Source organism: Podarcis erhardii (assembly GCF_964252035.2).
Source record: "Podarcis erhardii genome assembly, chromosome: 7".
Taxonomy (NCBI): Eukaryota; Metazoa; Chordata; class Lepidosauria; order Squamata; family Lacertidae; genus Podarcis; species Podarcis erhardii.
Window position 1 is genome coordinate 52,549,588 of NC_138511.1, and position 23,173 is coordinate 52,572,760.

A 23,173-nucleotide genomic window follows, 5' to 3' on the forward strand; every position below is an offset into this window, starting at 1 on the left:
AAGAAATTGGGCATACTAATCAATTAAAGGGGCTCCTGTCATGAGGTCGAGGCGGCTCTGCCTTAATAATCGGTCAGTTCTGGTATCCCAAATGCTAGAAAACAGAAGCCACTTCAGCAGAACCTCTTTCAAGTCCACAAGCATGTTCACTGGGTGGAGCTACTCAGAGGGCGGCAGAAGATTTTAAACTCACTCAGTGGCAATTTCTGGATCCATTTCAGTTGTGGTTTAGGCTTGGTTTTGGCACAGAAATTGCTTTGGTCGCCCTGTATGATGATCTCTGTCAGGAGAGAGACAGGGGAAATGTATCTTTGTTAATTCTCCTCAACTTCTCAGTGACTTTTGATACCATCAACCATGTTATCTTTCTGAAGTGGCTGTCTGAGGGATGAGTGGCACCACTTTGCAGTGGTTCCTGTACTACTTGGATGGTCATTTCCCTCCCTTTTTCAGAAGTCAAAAATGAGGCTGCTTTAGCATCTACCTACCTACCTACCTACCTATCATCTATCTATCTATCATCTATCTATCTGTCTATCATCTATCTATCTATCTATATCTATCTATCTATCTATCTATCATCTATCTATCTCTATCATCTATCTATCTATCTATCTATCTATCTATCTATCTATCTATCTATCAATCATCTATCTATCTATCTATCTATCTATCTATCTATCATCTATCGTCATCTATCTATCTATATCTATCTATCTTTCTATCTATCATCTATCTATCTAATCTATCTATCTATCATCTATCTATCTAATCTATCTATCTATCATCTATCTATCTATCTATCTATCTATCTATCATCTATCTATCTATCTATCTATCTATCTATCTATCTATCTATCTCTATCATCTATCTATCTCTATCTATATCATCTATCTATCTATCTATCTATCTATCTATCTAATCTATCAATCATCTATCTATATCTATCTATATCTATCAACTTTCTATATCTATCCCATCTGTCTTCATTTATGGACTTTCAGCACTGTATATGTGAGTGGCAAAAGGTAAACATATGGAGTGCAATCCTTTATGATAAAGAAAACAATATGGACAGTTCTCAACAGATCACACAGAAGTTAATCTAAACCTCTTAGTTTTCGTTTATGAATGTAGTCATTGCGTATATCATTTTCAAGTTCCAGACAATGTGAGAACTTTAAAATATATTGGAATGAAGCAAGGCACCTCTTGAAAAGCAAAAAGCAGTCTCTGGGCTTGTACTTTGGGGGAAGCGAAATAGGGAAATTGAAATGAGAGAAACTGCATTTGCTCACGAAGGGAAGTCACGCTTCTGAAGGAGTTTGTGGAAATGCAATGGAGATTTGTATTGCCAATGCTTCAACTACTTACATTTGCCTCTGTTCTAAAAGCATGCTACAAGTGGCATTGACCGGGGGCAGGGTAGGCTTATATCTTCACTTTCAGGAACAGAAAGTTCCCACCCTCCCCACCACCGCCTGGAAGATGATGTCCATCTTCAGGTCCAGAAATCAAAGTGAATAGCTTTTAAAGTCACTGCAAAACAGGGTGCCCCCAGCTTCCTCCTGTTCCATTCGCTCCATCTGGCAGAGCTGTTCAGTTCTGAGTTGTTCAAAAGGTTATTATACATCTCACATATGGGTCATGTTATGCTTTGAAGTGATGCTAGAAGAAAACATCTTAGCTGAAACATTTGCAGCTCACTAGAGCCCAGCTGTGTGTGTTTTAAGTTTCGGAGAACTTCATTTCTGGTTAGGGAGCAAGGAAGTGTTGAAAACCCTCTTCAATTTTTTCATGATCACAAGAAAAGAAAAAAGAATTCTTGGAACTGAGTGAGGATCTTTTATTATATTTGGTTAACTGTCATGACAGGGCTGGGGAACATTTTTCAGCCCAAGGGGAGGCTGTGTTTCCTTCTGAGCAACGTTCCTTGCGCTGGGGTGGGTGGGGCCAGAGGCGAAATTAGGTGGAGAAACAAATGTAAATCTTACATTTGTATAATAGGTTGCTCACTAACTCAACCATCACTATCCTCCATCCAGGAGGCATTATCAGACTCCAAGGACACATTCCAGCCAGGGAAAACCAAACTCCGTGGAACTCTCACCCACAAGGGGTTATACAGACACCATTCCAACTGAGTTTCAGGTGCCCAGTCAAAACTGCTGTATTTCAGGAGACCTCTGTACCCAGAAATAAGCTTCCCAGATATTTTACATTTTAAAAACTTTTATTTTTAAGATTTGAAATTTGGGGGGTTTAATTTATGTTTTAAATTTTGTACATTGTTTATCTTATTCTTGTATGCTGCTTTGTGACCAACATGGTGAAAAGTGGGATATAAATCTCTATGTAAACAAACAAACAAACAAACAAACAAACAAACATGTAGAGCATCACAAATTAACCACAAGTTGCATGATATTTCACAATTCTATAAATGCTGACACTTATTTAGTTAGCAGCCTTAAGTGAATTTTCCTCATCTCCTTTGAAAATCTGGACTCCCTCACTGCCTTTATTTTTTTCTTCCTTTCCTCTTTGTGACACAAACTAGATCTCCAGAGGGATGGGGGAAAGAAATTCATTTCAGTTTGTATTGAAAGTTGATTCGACCTAATTTGCACTTTCTGGTATGTGAACCAAGAAACACCAGTCCTTCAAAATTCACACTTCTCTGCATTTTGCAGTTCTCTGGCCAAGTAATGTGTGCAAAAATGCATATGCAAGGGTAATTTGTGCATAAAAAGCACAGAAATAACACACATTTTATACACTATGTTAGGGTAGATTGCTTTGCAAAAATGTGTATATTTGTCAACATTGCTTATAAACACATGGATATTTGCAATAAAATGCTGATAATTTTCATGAGGGCCTCTCTCTCTTTTAAGCAAACTGTTGTGGAAATGTGGGAAAGTGAATTTAAGATTGGAAAACTGAGAAACTGACAGATTTGTGCATCCCTAGTTCCTACCTCCCACTTCTTGCAATTAGTTTAATTCCAGAGCAGTCTGCTTAGTTTCTTGGCGTAACACTTCATCCTCCTTTTGGTGACAAAATGTTTCTTCCTCTGTTCCGGAGACATCAGCCAAATATTCCTTCTCCCCAGAACTGCATTTGGCGCCAAATGCAACAGCTTCAGTGATGTGCCCTTTTGTATTTCCTTCCCTTTAATCCAGCGGTGGCTAGTAGCCCCTGGACCTGGTGAGGCAGCTCTGGACAAGGAAGTCATGTAGGTGGGGCCAATAAAGCCACAGGGGTGGGAGCCAGGAGGCACAGCTGTCAACTTTTCCCTTTTCTTGCGAGGAATCCTATTCGTAATAAGGGAATTTATTCGTAATAAGGGACTTTAAAAAAGGGAAAACAGCTATGCCAGGAGGTGACATGGACAGGCCCTAGTGCTGCTTTTCTTCCCATCATCCTCTCTTGCAAACTTGTGGACACAAAAGCATTGCAGTTGGTTTGTGTTGGCGTCCCTGGTCTCACAGTTTCTAGTGTGAGTTAATATCACAGTAATCATATATTACTTGAGAATTAAGCCCCACTAAATTCCATGGGGATAGCTCTCAACTAGTCCATTTTATACAAAGGCCTCATCTACAGGACCCAGTGATTCTAAAATAAAGCTTTCTCGAGTGTAGAGATGAATACATGCAGGTGTAGACTTCTTCAGTCTAACTCACGTGTGGAAAAAGTGGATTAACAGCCAGATAATACAGTGGTACCTCGGGTTACATACGCTTCAGGTTACATACGCTTCAGGTTACAGACTCCGCTAACCCAGAAATAGTGCTTCAGGTTAAGAACTTTGCTTCAGGATAAGAACAGAACCAGGCTCCGGCGGCACGGCAGCAGCAGGAGGCCCCATCAGCTAAAGTGGTGCTTCAGGTTAAGAACAGTTTCAGGTTAAGAACGGACCTCCAGAATGAATTAAGTACTTAACCCGAGGTACCACTGTACTCAAATGTGAACAAGCCCCAAGACTATGTGGGAAACAGAGCCTGAATCACCCAGCAAAAAATCCCAGTAATGTACCCAACATGGTACAGAGTCTTCCCTCCTACATTATTAGGCCGTGTAACTTTTTATATCAACAGATTATGAGAAGTACAGTATACAACCAGGGTGTGGGTGGAGGAGAGCCTTTCAAGAAGGGATTTCCAGAGCTCATTCAGAACAGGGTCACCGTGTGTTTTCTTTCTGTGTGGGAAGAGGCCAAGGCTGATGGATGATTTCAGGTGGGTATTTCCCCCTTCCTTTCAGAGCTAAACTAGTAAAAGATAAAACAACCGGTTGAGTTTAAAATTGCCCTGCTTCTACCACTCAGCAAACATGTTTTTGGACCTGAAGAGGATTGTGCTGAAATGGCTTCTGCTGGAGCTGTTGCTGCTGCTTCCTGGCATTTGGGATGCTGGAGCTGACGAATCGTTAAGAGAGAGGGCTCTCAACCTCATGGTGAAAGTCCCTTTAATTGATGGGTAGGCCCAATTTCTTTCTTCATCTCCCTGTCCAAAATACATTAAGACACCTTGTTGTGTTATTATTCTTTGGCATTATGGGGAAGCCTGAGGTATCATATGCTGTGCTAAAAAAGACCTCATTTTGTATCAAAGAGAAAGCTTTCAAATTCTGTACCAAAATGATTATGCCATTAGATGATGGTGCTCATTTTACAGAACGCTTGTTTAGCTTTACTATCTCAATGTTGACATTTCAATATTGTTATTCACAGTACTTAAAACACTATTTCTTGGGGTGGCTGAGGGTCAGATTAGTGAATTAAGTGTCCCCTTAATTTCCCCTTATTTAATCAACTTTAATTTCTTATAGTGGGGACTTAGATTCCAGTTCCTTACTAGTCTTCCCCCTTTTTTCCTCTTTTATCATAATGGAAAGAGAAGAGGGAAAAAATAATAGAAATCAGTTATTTAACACCCCCCACTTGGGAACAAAACAGCATGAATGAGGGCAATTAATTACTAATCCTCAGGCCACACTGAGCAAGAAAGCAATAATATGGCCTGAATCTGCAAGCAAAAAGCTTTCAATTTAACAAAATAGTTAATATGAACCCAAAAGTGAACCCAAAAGCCTTAGTAGTGTGCTTTAACTTTCCACATTAGATAAGCTGGTGCTGCAATTGCATTTTTAGCTCTCTTAAAAAAAAAAAAAAATCTCCAGTACCAGGTCTGATAAACACAGGAGTTCAACACCAGAAACGGATGTGAGATGTTTGGGGAAAGTTTTGCCCTAAAAGGTACCACATAAATCTTTGAAATAAATAGCTGGTGGATTATTTCCAATATGGAGATGTGAGTGGTAACTGTATGGTTTAAGTATAAATTTAATTCTTTTTAATTATTCTTGTTTATTTTAACTCCACCAGTGTGGTTTAGTGGTTAAAAGCAGTGGACTCGTAATCTGGTGAACCGGGTTCGCGTCTCTGTCCCACCGCATGCAGCTGCTGGGTGACCTTGGGCTAGTCACACTTCTCTGAAGTCTCTCAGCCCCACTCACCTCACAGAGTGTTTGTTGCAGGGGAGGAAGGGAAAGTAGATTGTGAACCGCTTTGAGACTCCTTCGGGTAGTGATAAAGCGGGATATCAAATCCAAACTCCTCCTCCTCCTCCTCCTCTTCTTCTTCTTCTATTCTGCTGACCTCAAACCAAAAGAATTATGCCTGCTGGGTTTCTGCCTTGCCTTTGTGGTTTAAAGGGCTCCAAAGTTCATTAACTTAAATTTCTATCAGCTGTGTGGGAGACCTTAGCGCTTGGAACTAGAGTTGGAGCTTTTGGTGTTTGGGATGCAGGGTAAATGCTTTGCTGGAACTCTTCACACACAAATTGTTTACCTTTATGAACTGTGCTCCCTACTGCATTTTGTTGATCCCCACCAAGATTTACCAATGGAGATTTACCCACTGAGAAAGAAGAAGGAGAAGCCCCTCTGCAAAAAGCCATAATAAGAAAGATAGACCACTGAGTGTGGATGAGGTGTCAGGATGAGAGAAAGAATTAAACCAAAATGCCTTTACAGCTAAGGTGGAGGTAATGCTGATTGGAAAACTTTACAACTGCTCATTAGACCAGGGGTCAGCAAACTTTTTCAGCAGAGGACCGGTCCATTGTCCCTCAGACCTTGTGGGGGGCCAGACTATATTTTTTGGAGGGCGGGGGGAAATGAACAAATTCCTATGCCCCACAAATAACACAGAGATGCATTTTAAATAAAAGGACACATTCTACTAATGTAAAAACACACTGATTCCCAGACCGTCTGCAGGCTGGATTTAGAAGGCAATTGGGCCGGATACGGCCCCTGGGCCTATGTTCGCCTACCCATGCATTAGACTGTTCTATACTGATATGATATGACCTTGTGGGTATGCAATAACAAGGAAACATAGAGGACATGCAGAGTCTGCAACCCTCCCAAACTCCAAGCAATCCAAAATTGACAGTTTCATGCTTGGCAGTTTTGGCAACTCTGGTCCCTCTGGGTATTCTCTCTCTGCGTCGAATCATCACTTCATTCTGGCAACTACTTTGGAGGAAAGAGGTTAATGAGGACAGCCAAGAAACGAGGACTGAGAAGTCTTGCAGGATTTTGGATCTCAGCCTGGAGATGAGTTATGGCAGAACCGTTTTAAAGGGAAGTTAATCCTAATTCCAGACCAAGTGGCCCTTGAAATATCACCAGTGCCGGGGCCACTAGGTGGCACATCGGAAGATGGCTGACAATAACATCTCTCCGACCCACACGAGGTAATTTGGAGGCTATGATGGGGGTAATTAGTGTTGGAGTTCAGAACTTAACAGGTTAAGTTGTTCCCATGATGCCTCAACATTCTGACGTCAGGATTCGAAGCTGGGAGGAGATTCTTTCTCTTTTCCTCTCTGTCTTTGAGGGAAATGGACGCAGTTTGTAATGGCTGAGAGAAGCCCAGGACTGTTTTGCTGAGAAATGTCGCAATAAAGAACTGTTAATAGACAAACCTGTACTCTGTATGTTTGTCTGAAGCAAGTGACAGCTTTGCCGCTGTGTTTACTCTGCAAGGCGTGACTGGACGGAGCAGAATTTATCGCAGCTTGAGGAAGCGTGCCGGACTGCTGTAAATGGCTAATTTGGGTCGTAAACAAATTAGCAGGTCACGCCATAATCAATAAATCCCACAGGTTATGGAGGCCTTATTACCGCTTGTAAAGCTGTCGCTGGAGGCTTCCGGAATGCTTTGAAGTCTGTGTTCTGAGGCAGAGGAGCTGCCGGAGGCGGAGGTCTGGCTCTGAGGCAAAAAGCTGGCTGGAAGACGCAAAGGTTTGCCTGCTTCTAAGAGGCAAGACAGAGCTGAGAGCTAAGAGCAGCTGAGAAGACGGGTGCTGGAGAAGCTGGTGATACGTGAGTACAGCTTTGGGGCCCCGGGAAGAGAATGGCAGACAGCCAGGTCCTTGAGGACATACCGCTTGAAAAGCTCACTTTAAAAAGTTGGGCAACTTGGAGCAGAAGAGTGAGAGGTTGGTTCTTGGTTACTGGGCTTTGGGATGTAAGCCAGAAAGAGCCACTACCCCTGACAGACGTTGCAGGCTTTGAGGCTGCGGTGCCTGAAGATGGCCAGCAGAGAATGCAAAGAGAGCTTGATATGCTGAAAGCATGCGTAGATGCATCGCTGAAACCCCACTTGGAGGGCGTAAAGTCAGCAAGGGCTGCCTGGGATGTGCTGAGAAGTTTGTGTGAAACTTCAGCAGGAGGCCAGAGCCCTGGAGAAGCTGGAGAAGTAGCCCCTGTTCATCAAACAGCCTCAAGGAGCGCTGGTGAGCAGATCGGGGGGGCGAAGAGTTCCAAAGGCAAGTTAAAAAAATTTTCCACTGTGAATGCTGGAGTGGAGTTCAGAGGGGGCAGGGCTGGCAGAAGGCGCTTTTCCGGAAGAAGGAGGGCCAGGCCAGCAGGAAGGAGCCCCGGGCAGTGTTTTTCCAGTGGCGTTGTACGTCTGCGTCGCAGTTGCCCCCACCGGAGCAGAGAGTCGCGGCAGGATGTTGCCAAGGTCATTTCCCATGGGAACCAGCCGGGTTTCCATGGCAACCAGCCTGGCAAGGCAGGCAGGCGTGGAACTGAGCAAAGTGGACGTGCTAACCGCGAGGAAGAAGCTTATCATCTGACAGCCAGTCTGGCTTTGTTTGAGGACAGCTGTGTGAGAGACTCGGAGCTTTGCTTTGTAATAGACTCTGCAGCTAATTGCAATTTGATTCCAGAGACCCCTGCTGTCGAGATGTGGAATTGCAAGGCAATTCCAGCCGGAAAAACTGTACTTTTCGCAAATGGACAAAAAAGAAATGTAACTAATGTTGCAACAATTTCTCTTTCTGTTTTGCAGGAAAAGGTCGAAGTGTGCACCGTCCCAGGGATGCATCACTGTCTTTTATCTGTGCCTTATTTGTTAAAAAAGGGGTTCAAGGTTTGTTTTGAGGATGCTGTCTGCACAATTTCCAAGGAAGGGAGGCAGCTTGCCAAGGTTAAAAAGGGGCAGAATGACCTCTTCATTCTTAAAACGCCTCTGGAGGGTGAGGGGAAGGTTGAGAAAGCACAAGCCCTGCGTGCTACAGTTCCCACTCATGTGTCATGTGCCCATGTTTGGCACAGAAGGACAGCTCATGGCTCTTTAGAAGAACTACAAGTGCTGCCTGAGGTTTCCAAAGGTTGTAAGATTAAAGAATGTGGAAGTGCCATAAATTGTGAAACTTGCAGACAGGCAAAGGTAAAAGGGTGCAGTTACCCAAAGGTGGAGAGGGTAACCACAAAACCCTTTGAACTGGTTCACATAGATCTGTTGGGTCCCGTAAAGGAACCAAGTCTGGGAGGGGCCAGGTTTCTGCTGATGATGCAGGATAGTTTTTCGCAGAACACCTGGACTCATGGTCTCAAATCCAAGGAAGATGCAGCACAGCTGATCAAAGGTTGGATTGAGGAGGTGGAACTAAGGTTCTCCACCAGGGTGCAAGCAGTCACCAGTGACAGAAATGCTGGGTTTACAGGGTCTGCTTTGCAGAAGTTCTTTCTCAAGAAAGGGATACGTCACACAGTTACTTCACCCAATCAGAGGGGGGTGGCAGAGCTTAGGAGTGAGGCTCTGGTTAAGGCTGCACAGGTGATGCTGGCAGACTCTGGGTTACCTCCAAGATTTTGGCTGGAGGCGATCAGGTATGTAAGCTTCACCTGGAATCGTACCTACAATTCACTAGTAGGTGACACACCTTATTGTTCGTTGCATGGCAGGAAACCCCAGATTCATTTTCTGCGTAAGTTTGGTGTATTTGCATCTGTGCCGGTGCCTAAGGCTTTGCAAGGGCCAGATGGATCCAAGTTCCGGAAAATGATCTTCTGTGGGTATGAGCCAGCAGCTCGTGCATGGAGGTTTGCATACCCTTCAGGTGATCAGAGTAAGCTGCTGATCAGTAAACACACTGAGTTCTATGAGAAGGATGAAAGGTCAAAGACTCCTGCAAAGTGTGATGTTCTTTCAGAATGTCTTTCTGATTCAGAGCAGGAAGGTTCTGATGAGGAGGAAGGAGAGGCTGAGTCTGCTGATGACGATCAGGTCACTGACCAAGGTCAGGAGCAGGATGGGGCGTCTCCACAAGTTGTTAAAAGAGAGCCCAAGAGTGAGCCTAGTTCTCCTGTGAGTGTAATGGAGAGGATTCGAAGACGCTTTAAGTCAGAGGGGGAATCCCGTGATACAGAGGACACACCTGCTGGTGACGGTGAGTCAGAGGAAATACCTGAGTTTGTGCCCAGGCGGTCCAGTCGCACAACGAAGGGTATTCCACCTGAAAGGTATCAGGCCACAGGTGCGTGGGTAAGTTTCGCACAGTGCGAATCTGGGAGTTGTGTGGATGTTCCACAGGTCTTGTCAGAATGTGAGACAAGAGGGGGTGTTGGAGTTCAGAACTTAACAGGTTAAGTTGTTCCCATGATGCCTCAACATTCTGACGTCAGGATTCGAAGCTGGGAGGAGATTCTTTCTCTTTTCCTCTCTGTCTTTGAGGGAAATGGACACAGTTTGTAATGGCTGAGAGAAGCCCAGGACTGTTTTGCTGAGAAATGTCGCAATAAAGAACTGTTAATAGACAAACCTGTACTCTGTATGTTTGTCTGAAGCAAGTGACAGCTTTGCCGCTGTGTTTACTCTGCAAGGCGTGACTGGACGGAGCAGAATTTATCGCAGCTTGAGGAAGCGTGCCGGACTGCTGTAAATGGCTAATTTGGGTCGTAAACAAATTAGCAGGTCACGCCATAATCAATAAATTCCACAATTAGCCTCCTTAACCCCCCCAGGATTATGGGGGGGACGGCCCTTGCCTGCTGTGCCCTATACCACCCCCAAATTTGTGGGGGGTGGGGGCACTAGGCACAAAGCCCTCCTGTGGGATTTTCGGCACTGCTCGACGCCGTCCCCGATTCGCGCCGCTGGTTGCAATGATCTTTAAAAGAAACAATTTGGACGTGATTAATTGCACATACATCAAGGAAAAAGGGGAGTAAATACTGCTGACAGAAGAGATCTCTGATAACAAGACAACAATAAAATACGAGAAGAATGTCAAGATACGGTATGACAAATGACTGAGGGGGGAGGGGGGGGGAAACCTGCCTCTACCTTTTTATGTGAATTAACAAGAATCCCCCTCCCCTAATGAGTCAGAAATTAAGGACTTAAGCTGTGGATTTAAGGCTGTGTGGAGATAAACTTCCGATCCAAAGCAATGTTTCAAGATGAAGCTGGAAAGCTAAGAGTTTTGGAGTGTCGCACTCAGAAAAAAAATGCCGTCGCCATTTTGTGAGGCATTGTGGGAGCTCTTGAGTCTGGGAGGAGAAAGAGAGAAATAGAGTTGTTTACATATCGTGAATCAACTCCTCGGTGGGACTTAAGAGCGACAAATGCCAAAATTTACGATGGAAAAAGTGATGTTATCTACAAAGGAGATATATGGAAACCATCTGGCCTTAGTGGAGGAACGGGAAATCCACACAGGATTATTACACTTGCTATCGGCTTAAGGAGACTAACAGAAGAGATCGTAAAGGAAAAAGAGAAATTATACGAACAAGATATGATGTGGCAACACCAAGATAAGACTGGATAGAATTATGAACTTTGTTTGGACTGATTGGGACTGATTTGGACATTAACGCAGTAATAAGAAGATGATCTGAATTCCCCTTTGGATCTTGAAGTATGGGTTCCCCCAACAAAATTTTAAAATTTGGCTTTGTAATTCGGAATTTATATGATGTGATTTAATTTGATGTGATTGGCCAGTTAATAAAAATTATTAAAAAAAAAAGAAGAAGAAATATCACCAGTGCCAAATGGGATCCTGCCAAATTGGCAGGGGAAAAACAGAACTGTGCAGAACTTAGACTAACTGTTTAAATTAAGAAGCCATTCAAGATAACTATGTCCAGAATGAATCTTGATGGGTCCCCTCAGTGCTGGGGAGGTTGTTCAATGCTTGGTACACGTGGTGGTCCTGCCCATGAGTTCAGGTGTTTTGAAACTTTCTATAACAATGGACTAGGTTTTCTGTTATATTTTATCAACAGATACCAAGAAGTTGTTCTAACTGGATATCTTTATAGCTTCAATCTATGTGTGCTGCTAGCATTGTCTGAATGACATTTTTTAAAATATGGAAAGGATGAAACACCCTCCCCCAAATCCTTCAACTCTTCCACTATGTATTTTTATCTTTCAGGCACAATGATCTGCCACTGAAGTTGAGATGGTTTTATAAAAACCAGCTGAGTAAAATTGATTTAAGGACCCTCAGCACCACATCCACAAATATTGAGAAGCTCCAGGCTGGTCATGTGGGTGCCCAGGTAGGCCAGGGTGGAAGTAGATGTACTTCCAGGGTAGAAGTATATCCGTACTCTTGGACTGAGTTCCTTGCTAGAGTGAGCCAGAGACCAAGCATGGGGGAGGGATGCGTATACTTCTAGCTTTGGCTGGATGTCTGTTGCCATAATGGAAAAGACGGAGGTAGAAATCAAGGCTAGATTGTAGACCATGCTGGAAGGTGTGAATGGAAACATATTTCCCCTTTATCTGCATTTCTGTATGGGTACACAATTAATGCTGCTTCTAGGATTTGGGCAAGTTATCAGTTTGTGCCCAACCTGTGTCTTCTCAGTCCTAGTCTGGTGCTCTGACTATTATGCAACACTGGGTCTTGGTTGGTTGGCCAACCTGGACCCCTCTAGTGGATTTTGTGTTAGCGGCCAGGCCAGCACCATATGTCAGGAGGCCCTCAGTGGCATGTGCTGCCAATGCCCACCCCCAAACACCCACACTCCCCTCCGCTAAGATGGCTGCACAGTGTATGTAGAGTTTTAGTGTTGGCTGTGGCAACACTTTTGATTGGGAGCCAAGTTCAACTCCCCTCTGTGGGCAAAAGCTCTTCAATGCTCCTGCACTTCCTTCTTTATCTTTAAAAGGGTGTTGGACTGGAGCTGTGCAAATGGAGGACTGTCCCCTGACAGCTCTTCAAAGGAGAGGGCAAGTAGAAAAGTGTTGTGGACCTGACAGAGGGCAAGTAAAACATGATCCACGACCCTCCTGACAGATGTAGCAAGTCTCCTTAGCAGACAAGTCCTTGATTGTAGGAAGTTTACATTCTCCTGGCTAAGGGGCAGCGCAGCCTGTGGAAGGGAACCACTTTTCTGAGCAGTGAGAAGTTTGGTTTCATTCAGTGGTGGCAGTGGAGGCTGCTGTATCAGAGAGAACAGGGCACTGCCCCATCAAACTCTGTCTGCCCTCAGCCAACCCCACCTGGTGGCCATCTAGGCTAGGGTTAGCACTGCCTGTCAGTTCCATCCTCCTTAATCCCAGGGTTGCCACTGCAGGATCCTGCATGCAGAAGGTTGAGGACAAAACTAGCATTAGCTGGCTCTGCCTGTCGCTGGCTGCCTCCCTCTTTCATCCTTCCTGCCTTCCACCTTACCAGTCCCAATGGGCAGCAGCCACCACTGGGAAATGCAGGCTTATTGGGATTTTCACGATAATTGACTGGTTTTCAAATGGGCAGGTTAAGCACAGGTGGGGGATGCACAGCTTAAATACTCCAACAAATAGCCCAAACCCACATTAGATCTCTGGAGAGGCAGCCAGCACCCTCAAAACGCTTTGCAGAGCCCCAAAACTCAGTTCTCTGCCTGCCTGTCTGCCTGCCTGCCTGCCTCACACTGCAGGCCTAGCCTGCCTTCCTACACCTGGCTGGGAGTGAGATGACAAGTCAACATCTATCTATGCCTTTTTGAACCATCTCGGTTCCCATAGAAACACATTGCCAGAAATTGTCTAACAAAAGAACGCTCCTGGCTAGATCCATCTGATCAGTCTGACCATTTTAGCAGCCCCCCCCCTTGGCCAGATGCTAGTCTTACAATTGCAGAATCACAGAGTTGGAAGGGACTGTAGAGATGCTCCAGCTTTCCACCCATCCACCCACTCATGCTGACAAACTCTATTTTCATGTTTCTTTCAGTTTTGGTCAGTGTATGTTCTGTGTAGCGCTCAGAAGAAAGATGTTGTGCGCCTCACTCTGGAGCAGATTGATGTTGTCAAACAGATGTGTAAAAGCTATGAGGAACTGGAACTGGTGACATCTTCTGAGGGTGATGCTTGATATTGATTTTTATATTCTGATGCTTTCCGAACTTTGAGCTCTGGTCCATATGGCCCCTGGAAGACTGCCCAGAAGGCAATGTGACCCTCAGGCATAAGAAAGTCCCCATCTGTCCTAGACCAGCACTAACCACTACACTACACTGCACTGTCTCTAACTATAAAAGGTTTTAGCCACAGGCCTCCATGAGTTACACTCCATATTTATACGTAAAAGGAAACTATCTGGTCCACTAACAGAGCTCTGGGAAATTAGAGGTGGGAGATAAGAATTCTACCCCCATAATTGTTCCAAACACTCACCCTGTGAGCTTTGTGGCTAAGAGAGGATTTGAACCCAGGTCTCCTCATTCCAAGTCCAACACTCTTAACTACTGCCCCACACTGGAACTGATATTACTGTTAAGCTACTGTAGTTTATGACTACATGGTAAGTGTGCCCAGTGCAAGCTCTCTGCATTGCTCTCTTTTGATCATTTTGTGTTAATGTGTCTGGTTAAATTCAGATCTGTCTTTCTGATCAAAATCCAGGCATTGCCAGCACTGACAGCAAAAAGATAGCATGCTTGATTGGCATCGAAGGGGGGCACTCCATCGACAGCAGCCTCGCAACCCTGAGGATGTTCTACGAGCTGGGCGTTCGGTACATGACGCTGACCCATAACTGCAACACGCCCTGGTAAACTACAAACAAGTGTTCCTTCAGAGAGGGGCTGTTTCTCTGGGATTTGCCAACATTGCTTAAAATACTGCAATGTATTCCTGCAGTGAGAAAATAAATGTATTTCCCCCTTCAAGGAGGTGGGGTTCTAGGAATAGCCAATACAGTAGTAGTTTAAAAAAAAAACCACACCCTACAACTGAAAGGAACTTGTGAGGTTACACGCAGCAAGTGTGTACAGGGCCCATGGGTAGAAGATCTCGAATGTTCAGATTGCACAGGTTGATGGCTGACCAGTGAGCCACAAGCAGAACAGAAAGAGATTGGGGACTCAGCTACATTAGTAAGGAAAAAGCATTTTGTATGTGTTCTAACACTGTGAAAACAGATGGCGCCGTGGAGTACCGTCTTTCGCCAATGTGATTTCCCATGTGGAAGTATACAACGTGTTTTCCTGAAACACTTTTTTTAATGTGTCTAGATCCAGCCCGCGATTACCTGCGCTGATTCAGAAAGGAGTTTAATACAGGTCACTATAAAGAAATATCCAAAATTTGTTTAGTCATTTAGTCGTGTCCGACTCTTCGTGACCCCATGGACCAGAGCACGCCAGGCACTCCTGTCTTCCACTGCCTCCCGCAGTTTGGACAGACTCATATCCAAAATACACAGGTGTAAACAGTACTGGGCTAGATGATTTCTGTACTTCTTTTCCATTTGAATAATCATTTTCCTTCCCTGCATTTTTAGGGCTGAGACATCATCAAAGCAATCACAAGACTATCCTAACACTGGTGGCTTGACTGATTTTGGCAAAGTACGTAAACTGATGAAGTCCTTTGCAATGCCCACTACTGATTCTCTTCCGAAGAAGCATCATAGCATCCTATAGCAACAAAAGCTTATTATCACCTGTCTGGGTTTTAGGCCAGTTTAATAGTCTTTCCCCAAAGAATCCTGGGGGTTTATAGTTTGCAGAGGGGGCTGAGAATTATTTTCTGGAGTTCTCCATCTCCACCCCACTCCCAGACTCATAGGGAGGAATTCAACATTGTCAGCAGAGGCACTTCACTTTGCCAGACAATATCCTTCTTAAACTGTGGTGCCCAGAACTGGACACAGTACTCTAGCTGGGGTCTGACCAAAGCAGAATAGAGTGGCTGTATTACTTCTTTAAATCCAGACGCCATAATTCTGTTGATGCCATCTAGAATAGCATTAGCTCCTTTTGCTGCTGTCACATTGTTGACTCCAGGATGCATGTCCAGTTTCTGGCTCTCCCTTCCCCACAGTCATTTTCAAAGCTCAAGAAAAATAGAATGCATATATTTCCATTGCCAAAGTGAAATATGAGCTGTGCTCTATTTTTGGCCAGAGTAGCAAAACCGATGAAACCGTCTTGTTTATTTTTGTGCTAGGAAGTGGTGAAGGAGATGAATCGTCTTGGGATGCTAATAGACTTATCTCACACATCTGACACAACGGCGGCAGCTGCCCTCAGTGTCTCTCGTGCACCAGTCATTTTCAGCCATTCTTCAGCCTTCTCCATTTGCAACAACCCAAGGAACGTCCCTGACCATATTTTGCACCTCCTGGTAGGTGTAGCTAAAGCTTAATGCTTGTCCAAACCCAGGCAAAGGGAGGACATAATAGGGAGCTCAGAGGCACATTTTTTCCTCCCAGGTGCAAAGTCAGTAAAAAGAATTCTTCCTCAGAGAACCAATTCAAAGATGTCCAGGTAAAAGCAAGATGGAGAGCTACTTATAAAGCTGTATTATAATGATCCATCTAGTTTAGTACTGCCAACACTGACTGACAGGAGCTCTCCAGGGTTTCAGACAGGAAGTCTCTTCCAGTCCTGCCTGGAAATGCTGGGGATTGAACTTGGGACCTTCTGAATGCAAAGAAGATGCTCTCTTGCTGAGCCATAGCCCTTTCCTGGTAAATGTCTTAAAGCCTGGGTCACTATTGCTTAAGAAGTGAGGAGAAACCAAACTGATCCCAAATTATTCTCCTCTGTGACTGTTTGGTGATTGATACACTTGGAATATTCAAATATTTGTGGAATATCGTATCTGCAACTGAAAATATTGTACTATTTGATACGTGCACATCATGGCATTTTGTGTTTTGCATGTGATCATTTCCAGAGGGGTAGCTGTGTTGTAGAAAAGCAACAAAAGAGTAATCTCTGCACAAATTGTGTGTACTTCTGTGCCACACCACCAAGAGGCATTGAATCATCTCCATCAATTTATTGATCACCTTGTACACAATCATCTCAAGGCAATGTACAATAGAAACAGCAAACAACAGAACAAGAATTACTTCAGTTGTTTCCAGAAAGTGCTGGTAGTGGGAGCCTGTCACAGTTTTACAGGAATGTTGTTTGAAACAACTGCCACATTGAAAGCCCTGCTCTGAGTTACTGCAGAGTAGGCTTCTGAGATCTTTGCAACTTCTGGGAGAAACTCAGTGATCTCCTGGGTATTTAAAGGATAAGGTGGTCCCTGGGATAACCTGGTCCCAAGCTGTATAGGGCCTTATATGTTAGTACCAACACCTTCAACTTGACCTGGTAGCAGATTGGAAGCCAGTGCAAAGCCTGCAAGATATTACATGCTGGCAGTAGTTTGCCCCTGTAAGCAACCAAGCTGCTGTGTTCTGCACCAGCTGCAGCCTCTGAACCGACCAGAGGACAAGATTCACCTGGTGCCAGACAAATACATTTCTTTTTTTGCCAGACCTTTTTACTAGGCTCTTAATTATCTGTGGGCTTGGGTGGATGGAATGTTTTGATCCTGCCTTTTAAAAAAATAGGATTTGTTTTTCCTTTCATGCCACTTTCAATGTTTGTGTTTGTTTGCTTATATATTGTAAGTTGCTTTGAGCTCTCTTGGTAAAAAAGTGACCAATAACTTTAATAAATAATAATGAGAACAATAACCCAAAGGGTAGCCCCACACAGAGTGCATTGAAGTAATCCAATTGTGAACACTAGGAAAATGCAATCAGGCTGTAAGTGTTACTTTGGATTGTGGTGAATGGGCTGGCCATTCATTTTGTCTTCCTCCTTGCAGAAAGCAAACAATGGAATTGTGATGGTGACCTTCTTTGCCGAGATACTGGGCTGTGACAACAATGCAGTTGACATTTCGACCGTAGCAAGTGTGTACCTCCCAGGGCAGAAGTCAAGCACAGTGGGGGGACAAATCTGCCACTTTCAGTTCTCTTTTTCCCAATCTTAAATTCAGTTCTTCACATTTTCACAACACTCTACCAGCAGGGGATGCGGGTGGCAGTGTGGTCTAAAAGCCACTGAGCCTAGGGCTTGCCAATCGGAAGGTCGGAAGTTTGAATCCCCGCTACGGGGTGAGCTCCCGTTGCTCGGTCCCTGCTCCTGCCAACTTAGCAGTTTGAAAGCACGTCAAAGTGCAAGTAGATAAATAGATACCGCTCCGGCGGGAAGCTAAACTGAGTTTCCGTACGCTGCTCTGGTTCACCAGAAGCGGCTTAGTTATGCTGGCCACATGACCCAGAAAAACTGTCTGCGGACAAACGCCGGCTCCCTTGGCCAGTAAAGCGACCCCAGAGTCGGCCATGACTGGACCTAATGGTCATGGGTCCTTTACCTTTTTTACCTACCAGCAGGGATTTGGAATACAAGCATGTGTCTCCTTACCTTATTGCTGTACACCACCTTGATATTTTATGAGTGGGCAATGCACAAACACTATTATAAATAAATGAAAATTGCCACTGCTGCCATTAGCAGAACAAAAAACCCTTCTGTGAATTCCAAAGAGAGATTAATTTCTGCTGCTGATTGCAGTGCATGGGTCAAATTTGTCAGGATCAGAGTGGGAGGGAGGGGTTACACCTCCCTTCCCCACATGCTGCAGTCTTGATTGAAAATGGACAGCCCCGCCATGCACTTGTTAGCAATTAAAAACAAAAAGCCCAGACCCAGTACTGACCCCAAGGTTGCCCAGTGAACTCCATTGCTGAATTCTGACTTCAACTCTCTTCTCCCAGTCCAATTATTTACCAACCCCAAACCACACTAGTGACATCTGCCGGTCTTTCTGAATCACGTAACTCATGCTTTCCATCCTCCCCTTAGATCATTTTGACCACATCAGGACAACGATAGGCTCAGAATATATCGGAATTGGTGGTGACTACGATGGAGTGAACAAGTTAGTAAACATTATTAGGGATAGGCAAGACCAAGTGACTAAGCTAGTAAATCAATATGTTGTTAACAACTTAATGAGTTAGTTAAACTGTGGGCATCCCATAAGCCGCTGTGAGAACAAGACGCTGGACTTGTGGCTCATGGATTTCCCCCATCCTGATTGCTTGGCTGTTTGGTTTGCTGCACTCTGCTAGGATTTAATTGGTACTGTATTACTGTTTTTGGCATTGTGATTTGCTTTTTGTCCACTACCTTGGCTTTATTTGAAAAGAAATGTGGAAATAACAGCAGCAGGAGAAACAACAACAGTGTTTTACACTTGGGATTAATCTGCAAGGTGTGAAGCAGTTGTTTCCATTTCACCTGGAATTTTACCAGACCTGAATTGTTTGGAGATGATGATGATGATGATGATGATGATAACAACAACAACAACAACAACAACAATTTATACCCCACCATCTAGCTGGGTTTCCCCAGCCAATCTGGGCGGCTTCCAACCGAATATTAAAAACAATACAGTATCAGACATTAAAACTTCCCTAAACAGGGCCACCTTCAGTTGTCTTTTAAAAGTAAAATAGTTGTTTATTGCCTTGACATCTGCTGGGAGGGCATTCCACAAGGCGGGTGCCACTACCAGAAGGCCCTCTGCCTGGTTCCCTGTAACCTCACTTCTCACAGTGAGGGAACCGCCAGAAGGCCCTCGGCACTGGACCTCAGTGTCCGGGCTGGATGATGGGGGTGGAGACGCTCCTTCAGTTATACAGGAGATATTGGGAAGCTCAAGTACATTTGCTACCCACCTCCCTCAACTGACTTTCCTCTGAGGGGAAAAGAAGAATATATCATACAGCAGCCTTTGCCAACCTGGTGCCTCTCCCCAGATACTTTGGACTACGACTCCCATCAGCACCAGCTGTGCTCACTGAGGATGCTGAGAGGTGCAATCCAAAACCTTGAGAGGGCACCAGCTTGATGAAGGCTGCTAAAAACCAGAGTGTAGGAAGCTACGAGAGTTCAATGTGGCCTTGCTAGCTGGGCTCTTGAAGTCCACTGTAAACATCCAAGGGTTGGTTGAAAGCATCTTGCCCCTTGCTTTGTTCTGAGAAGGACATCAGTCCCCTTCTCTGCAATTACTGGCCAAAGGGTACCGTGGCTTGTGTGGTGAATTGTAATTTCTTTGCAGGTACCCGGAAGGGCTGGAAGATGTTTCCAAATATCCAGCCTTGATTGAGGAGCTGTTAAGGAGAGGTTGGAGTGAGGAAGAACTGGAAGGCGTTTTGAGACAGAACTTCCTTCGTGTTTTCCGGGAGGTGGAAAAAGTAAGAGTGAAAGAATTCCTTTCTTTGTCCAGCTGGCTCTCTTGCTTAAAGCGACTCCTGTTTAATGCGGCTTGGTTTCTAACGATAGAGACTAGCTATCTGTTTATCTAGCAGATCACCTATCTAGCATTTGGATGTTCAGCTGAACTCATGCTAGGGATAGGGAAGAAATTCAGTTTAATGCAAAATTGCACTCATTTGCACGTCCTGAAACAAACCTAAAGGTCTGGTATAGATGCCTGAAAGGCCACATTCAGCCCCTACGTTCCCTATTTTTGGTTTACAGGCATAAGTGATGCACCAGGCCTCCTGAACAAGCAGTAGCAACTTGGGACTCTTATGAAAAACATGTGTAATCTCCATATTCACACAACATGCCACTTGGGAATGTTGACTGGATACTTAAAACATTGTGTGATTAATTTTGCTTAGCAAAATTCTGGGGTGATGGTGGAAATAGATAACTTTGAAATTTGTTTGAATGGTTAAGGAAAGTTTAGATGATAGTTATAATAAATTGAGTCACCTTATTGTAAACATTTACAGCAAGGCAAAATTCTACAGACTGAATTACAATTTTTAAAAGTCTGATATTGTCTACTGGAACAGAAGAATGAGAGACATTGACTTAGATCCTATCAAAGTTAGTTGAGCCTAGGTCACACTGAAATCATTGGGACAAGTTAGTTGAGTCTTAAATTAACTCCTATTGGTTGCAATAGGAACTGAGTTCAATTAATTAAGTTGGAATCCAGCCCATTAAATAACAACAACAACAACAACAACAACAACAACAACAACAACAACAACAACAACAACAACAATTTTATTATTTATACCCTGCCCATCTAGCTGGGTTTCCCCAGCCACTCTGGGCAGCTTACAGAATATATAAAACATAATAAAGCATCACACATTAAAAACTTCCCCATACAGGGCTGCCTGCATAACTTTCAGATGTCTTCTAAAACTTATGTAGTTGATAATCTCCTTGACATCTGAAGGGAGAGTTTCCCACAGGGAGGGTGCCCCTACTGAGAAGGCCTTCTAGCTATGCTAATGGTCTAGTGGTTTAATGTGCTTATGGCAACTTGATATTTTTAAATTTATTTTCTTTCTATTTCTCTGGCCTCTTGAATGAAAGATAAGCACCTAACATAGCCAGTAGCTGTCAACTGCAGAGAGATATTACAGGCTTCCCATAGGCATCTGATTGGCCTCTGTCAAACAGGATGTAGGAACAGTTCTATATCTGCTATTGGGTCCCTGGAGCACAGAGTCACACGAAGTAGCAACCAACCTTGCAGGATTTAACAGGATTTATTTGAAATGCATATGCAGGACAAAGGTACAGAGCAATAAATTCGAAATCTGCACACCCCAGTCAGGGTGCGCCCACTTTTTATACCCCTTAGAATGCATAGACATGTGTTCACATGTAAAACGTGATTTACACCAATAGCAATAAGATATAGCTTTGTTTCTTCTGTTGCCCTCCTCCTTTTCAGTTCGCCTCCTCCTTTTCAGCCCCTCCCCCCGTCTGGGGTTACAATAACACCCATTCAACCTTGCTTATTATCTCTACCCGCTTAAGCCAGACATTCCAGAGAGAGAAGCCCATTTTCACTGTAACATCTAAGCAAGAAGAAAAAGCCTTGTTCTTCTGGCTGGTGTAAAAACCTCCCTCCCCCCTTTAAGGAAGGGGTTTGGGCATAACATATGAGAGAGGAGAAAATGCCTCAAACAGTTTTTGGGATCATATAGAGAACAATATTCTAATGGCCCTTCAAGGATGCTAGGCTAGATGGACCTTTGGTCTGATCTGGGCTTTTGGTTGTTATTATTATTGTTGTTGCTGCTGCTGCTTTCTTAAATAGACAGACAGAACCATCAGTATATAAAGCAGCATTCCCCGGCCTGGGGCCCTTCAGGTATTTTGGACTGCATCTCCCAACTGCATAGATACCTGAAGTGAAGCCCCCTGCAGCAAGCAGGTTACAGTTAAAACATAGACAGCTGGTGGAAACAAAAGTGCAAATGGGAAGATGGCATGGTGACTGTAGTGAGGAGTAATGCAAATCAATATACCTATGGATTACATCTGCTTCTGTATTCTTCATTCTTTCATCATTTTTAGTTTCATTGTATTGAAACTCCTATGCACCAATTAGGAAAGATTGGTATACAAATTATGGAAATAGATAAAGAGGACGAACTCTAGATTCCAGTGGGTTTTGCCTTCTAGTTAGCTTTGAATTTTGGATTTTTCTAGGTGCGTGATGAGAGTGCTTCCATGACAGCCGGAGAAGAGGAAATTTCCCCAGATGACGTACAACACGACTGCCGTTTAGACCTGAGGCCTCCTTCTGGTTAATATCTTCTTCGTCTTCTACTTGGGGACAACCAAGCACCTTAATATTGCTGTGTTCATGTGGGACTCATGTTGCTCACAGAGAATAATAAAGCTACTTGCCTCCACGGACGTGTAAACTGATGGTATCTGATTATCTTTTAAGATCAGGGGCAGGGATCCTACAGCCTACAGGCAGAATTAGGCCTCACACAGGCATCAATTTGGCCCATGAGGCTATTCCCCACAACCTACCCACTCCTGCCCTACACCTGTATTTTCAGGTGTGGGCTAGATGGAGCTGCCAATGCACAATTGAGAGCTTTAAAGTATGCACCATATTGTGCAATAATAATAATAATAGTATTTTATATTTATAAAAAGGCTATGTTTCTTTTCTCCTCCTGGCTAGCCTGGACATATAGAGCACCCTGTAACATCAGTATCCTTTCCATTCCCTACAGGCAGAGCTAAGCTTTCACAATAGTGAATGACTATTTTGTATGTGTTGGACGGCATCTGTTTTATTCTCAAGACAACCAAGATGAAAGTCACAGAGTGGGCTGTAGCACTTTTCTCATCTCGCCATTATTGAGTCATGGAAATCAGCGGGATTCTAAAAATTGGAGGAAGATTAATTTTCTATCAAGATGTTACTTTCTGAGGGGCACAGTCTTCCCAACCACAAGGTATGGGGGAGCCAACATGCTGCCCTTCAAATGTTACAAACTACAACTCCCATCATCCCTAGTCATTGGCCATAATGGCTGCTTGCTGGTGGGAGTTTTATTCTAAAACATCTGGAAGGAATCAGAATGGCTACACGTAACACTGAGTAATGCTATCCAATTTTGTGCCTGTTGCATTTTTACCTAGTAAACCAGGAGTGGGAAGACTTTGGGCTTCCAGGACCCGAGATCCACCAAAAGGAAATGTGCTTCTTGGCAAATGTTC

The 23,173-nt window shown here is 44.0% G+C and overlaps 1 protein-coding gene across 2 annotated transcripts; it reads left to right on the forward strand.

The window, feature by feature from the left end:
• The first annotated feature begins 4,129 nt into the window (after positions 1-4,129).
• On the forward strand, positions 4,130-22,349 carry LOC309347238 (dipeptidase 2-like). Of its 2 annotated transcripts, XM_081871598.1 has the most exons (11): positions 4,130-4,245; positions 4,335-4,485; positions 11,755-11,881; positions 13,546-13,675; positions 14,217-14,364; positions 15,097-15,163; positions 15,765-15,941; positions 17,427-17,514; positions 18,470-18,545; positions 19,734-19,869; positions 22,142-22,349. In XM_081871598.1, the coding sequence occupies exons 1-11, from the start codon at positions 4,236-4,238 to the stop codon at positions 22,241-22,243; spliced, it is 1,212 nt and encodes a 403-aa protein (XP_081727724.1). In that variant the 5' UTR covers positions 4,130-4,235; the 3' UTR covers positions 22,244-22,349. The 2 variants fall into 2 exon arrangements, with proteins under 2 accessions (XP_081727724.1, XP_081727725.1); XM_081871599.1 differs by lacking the exon at positions 4,335-4,485 and having other exon boundaries at positions 4,217-4,245.
• The last annotated feature ends 824 nt before the right edge of the window (positions 22,350-23,173 follow it).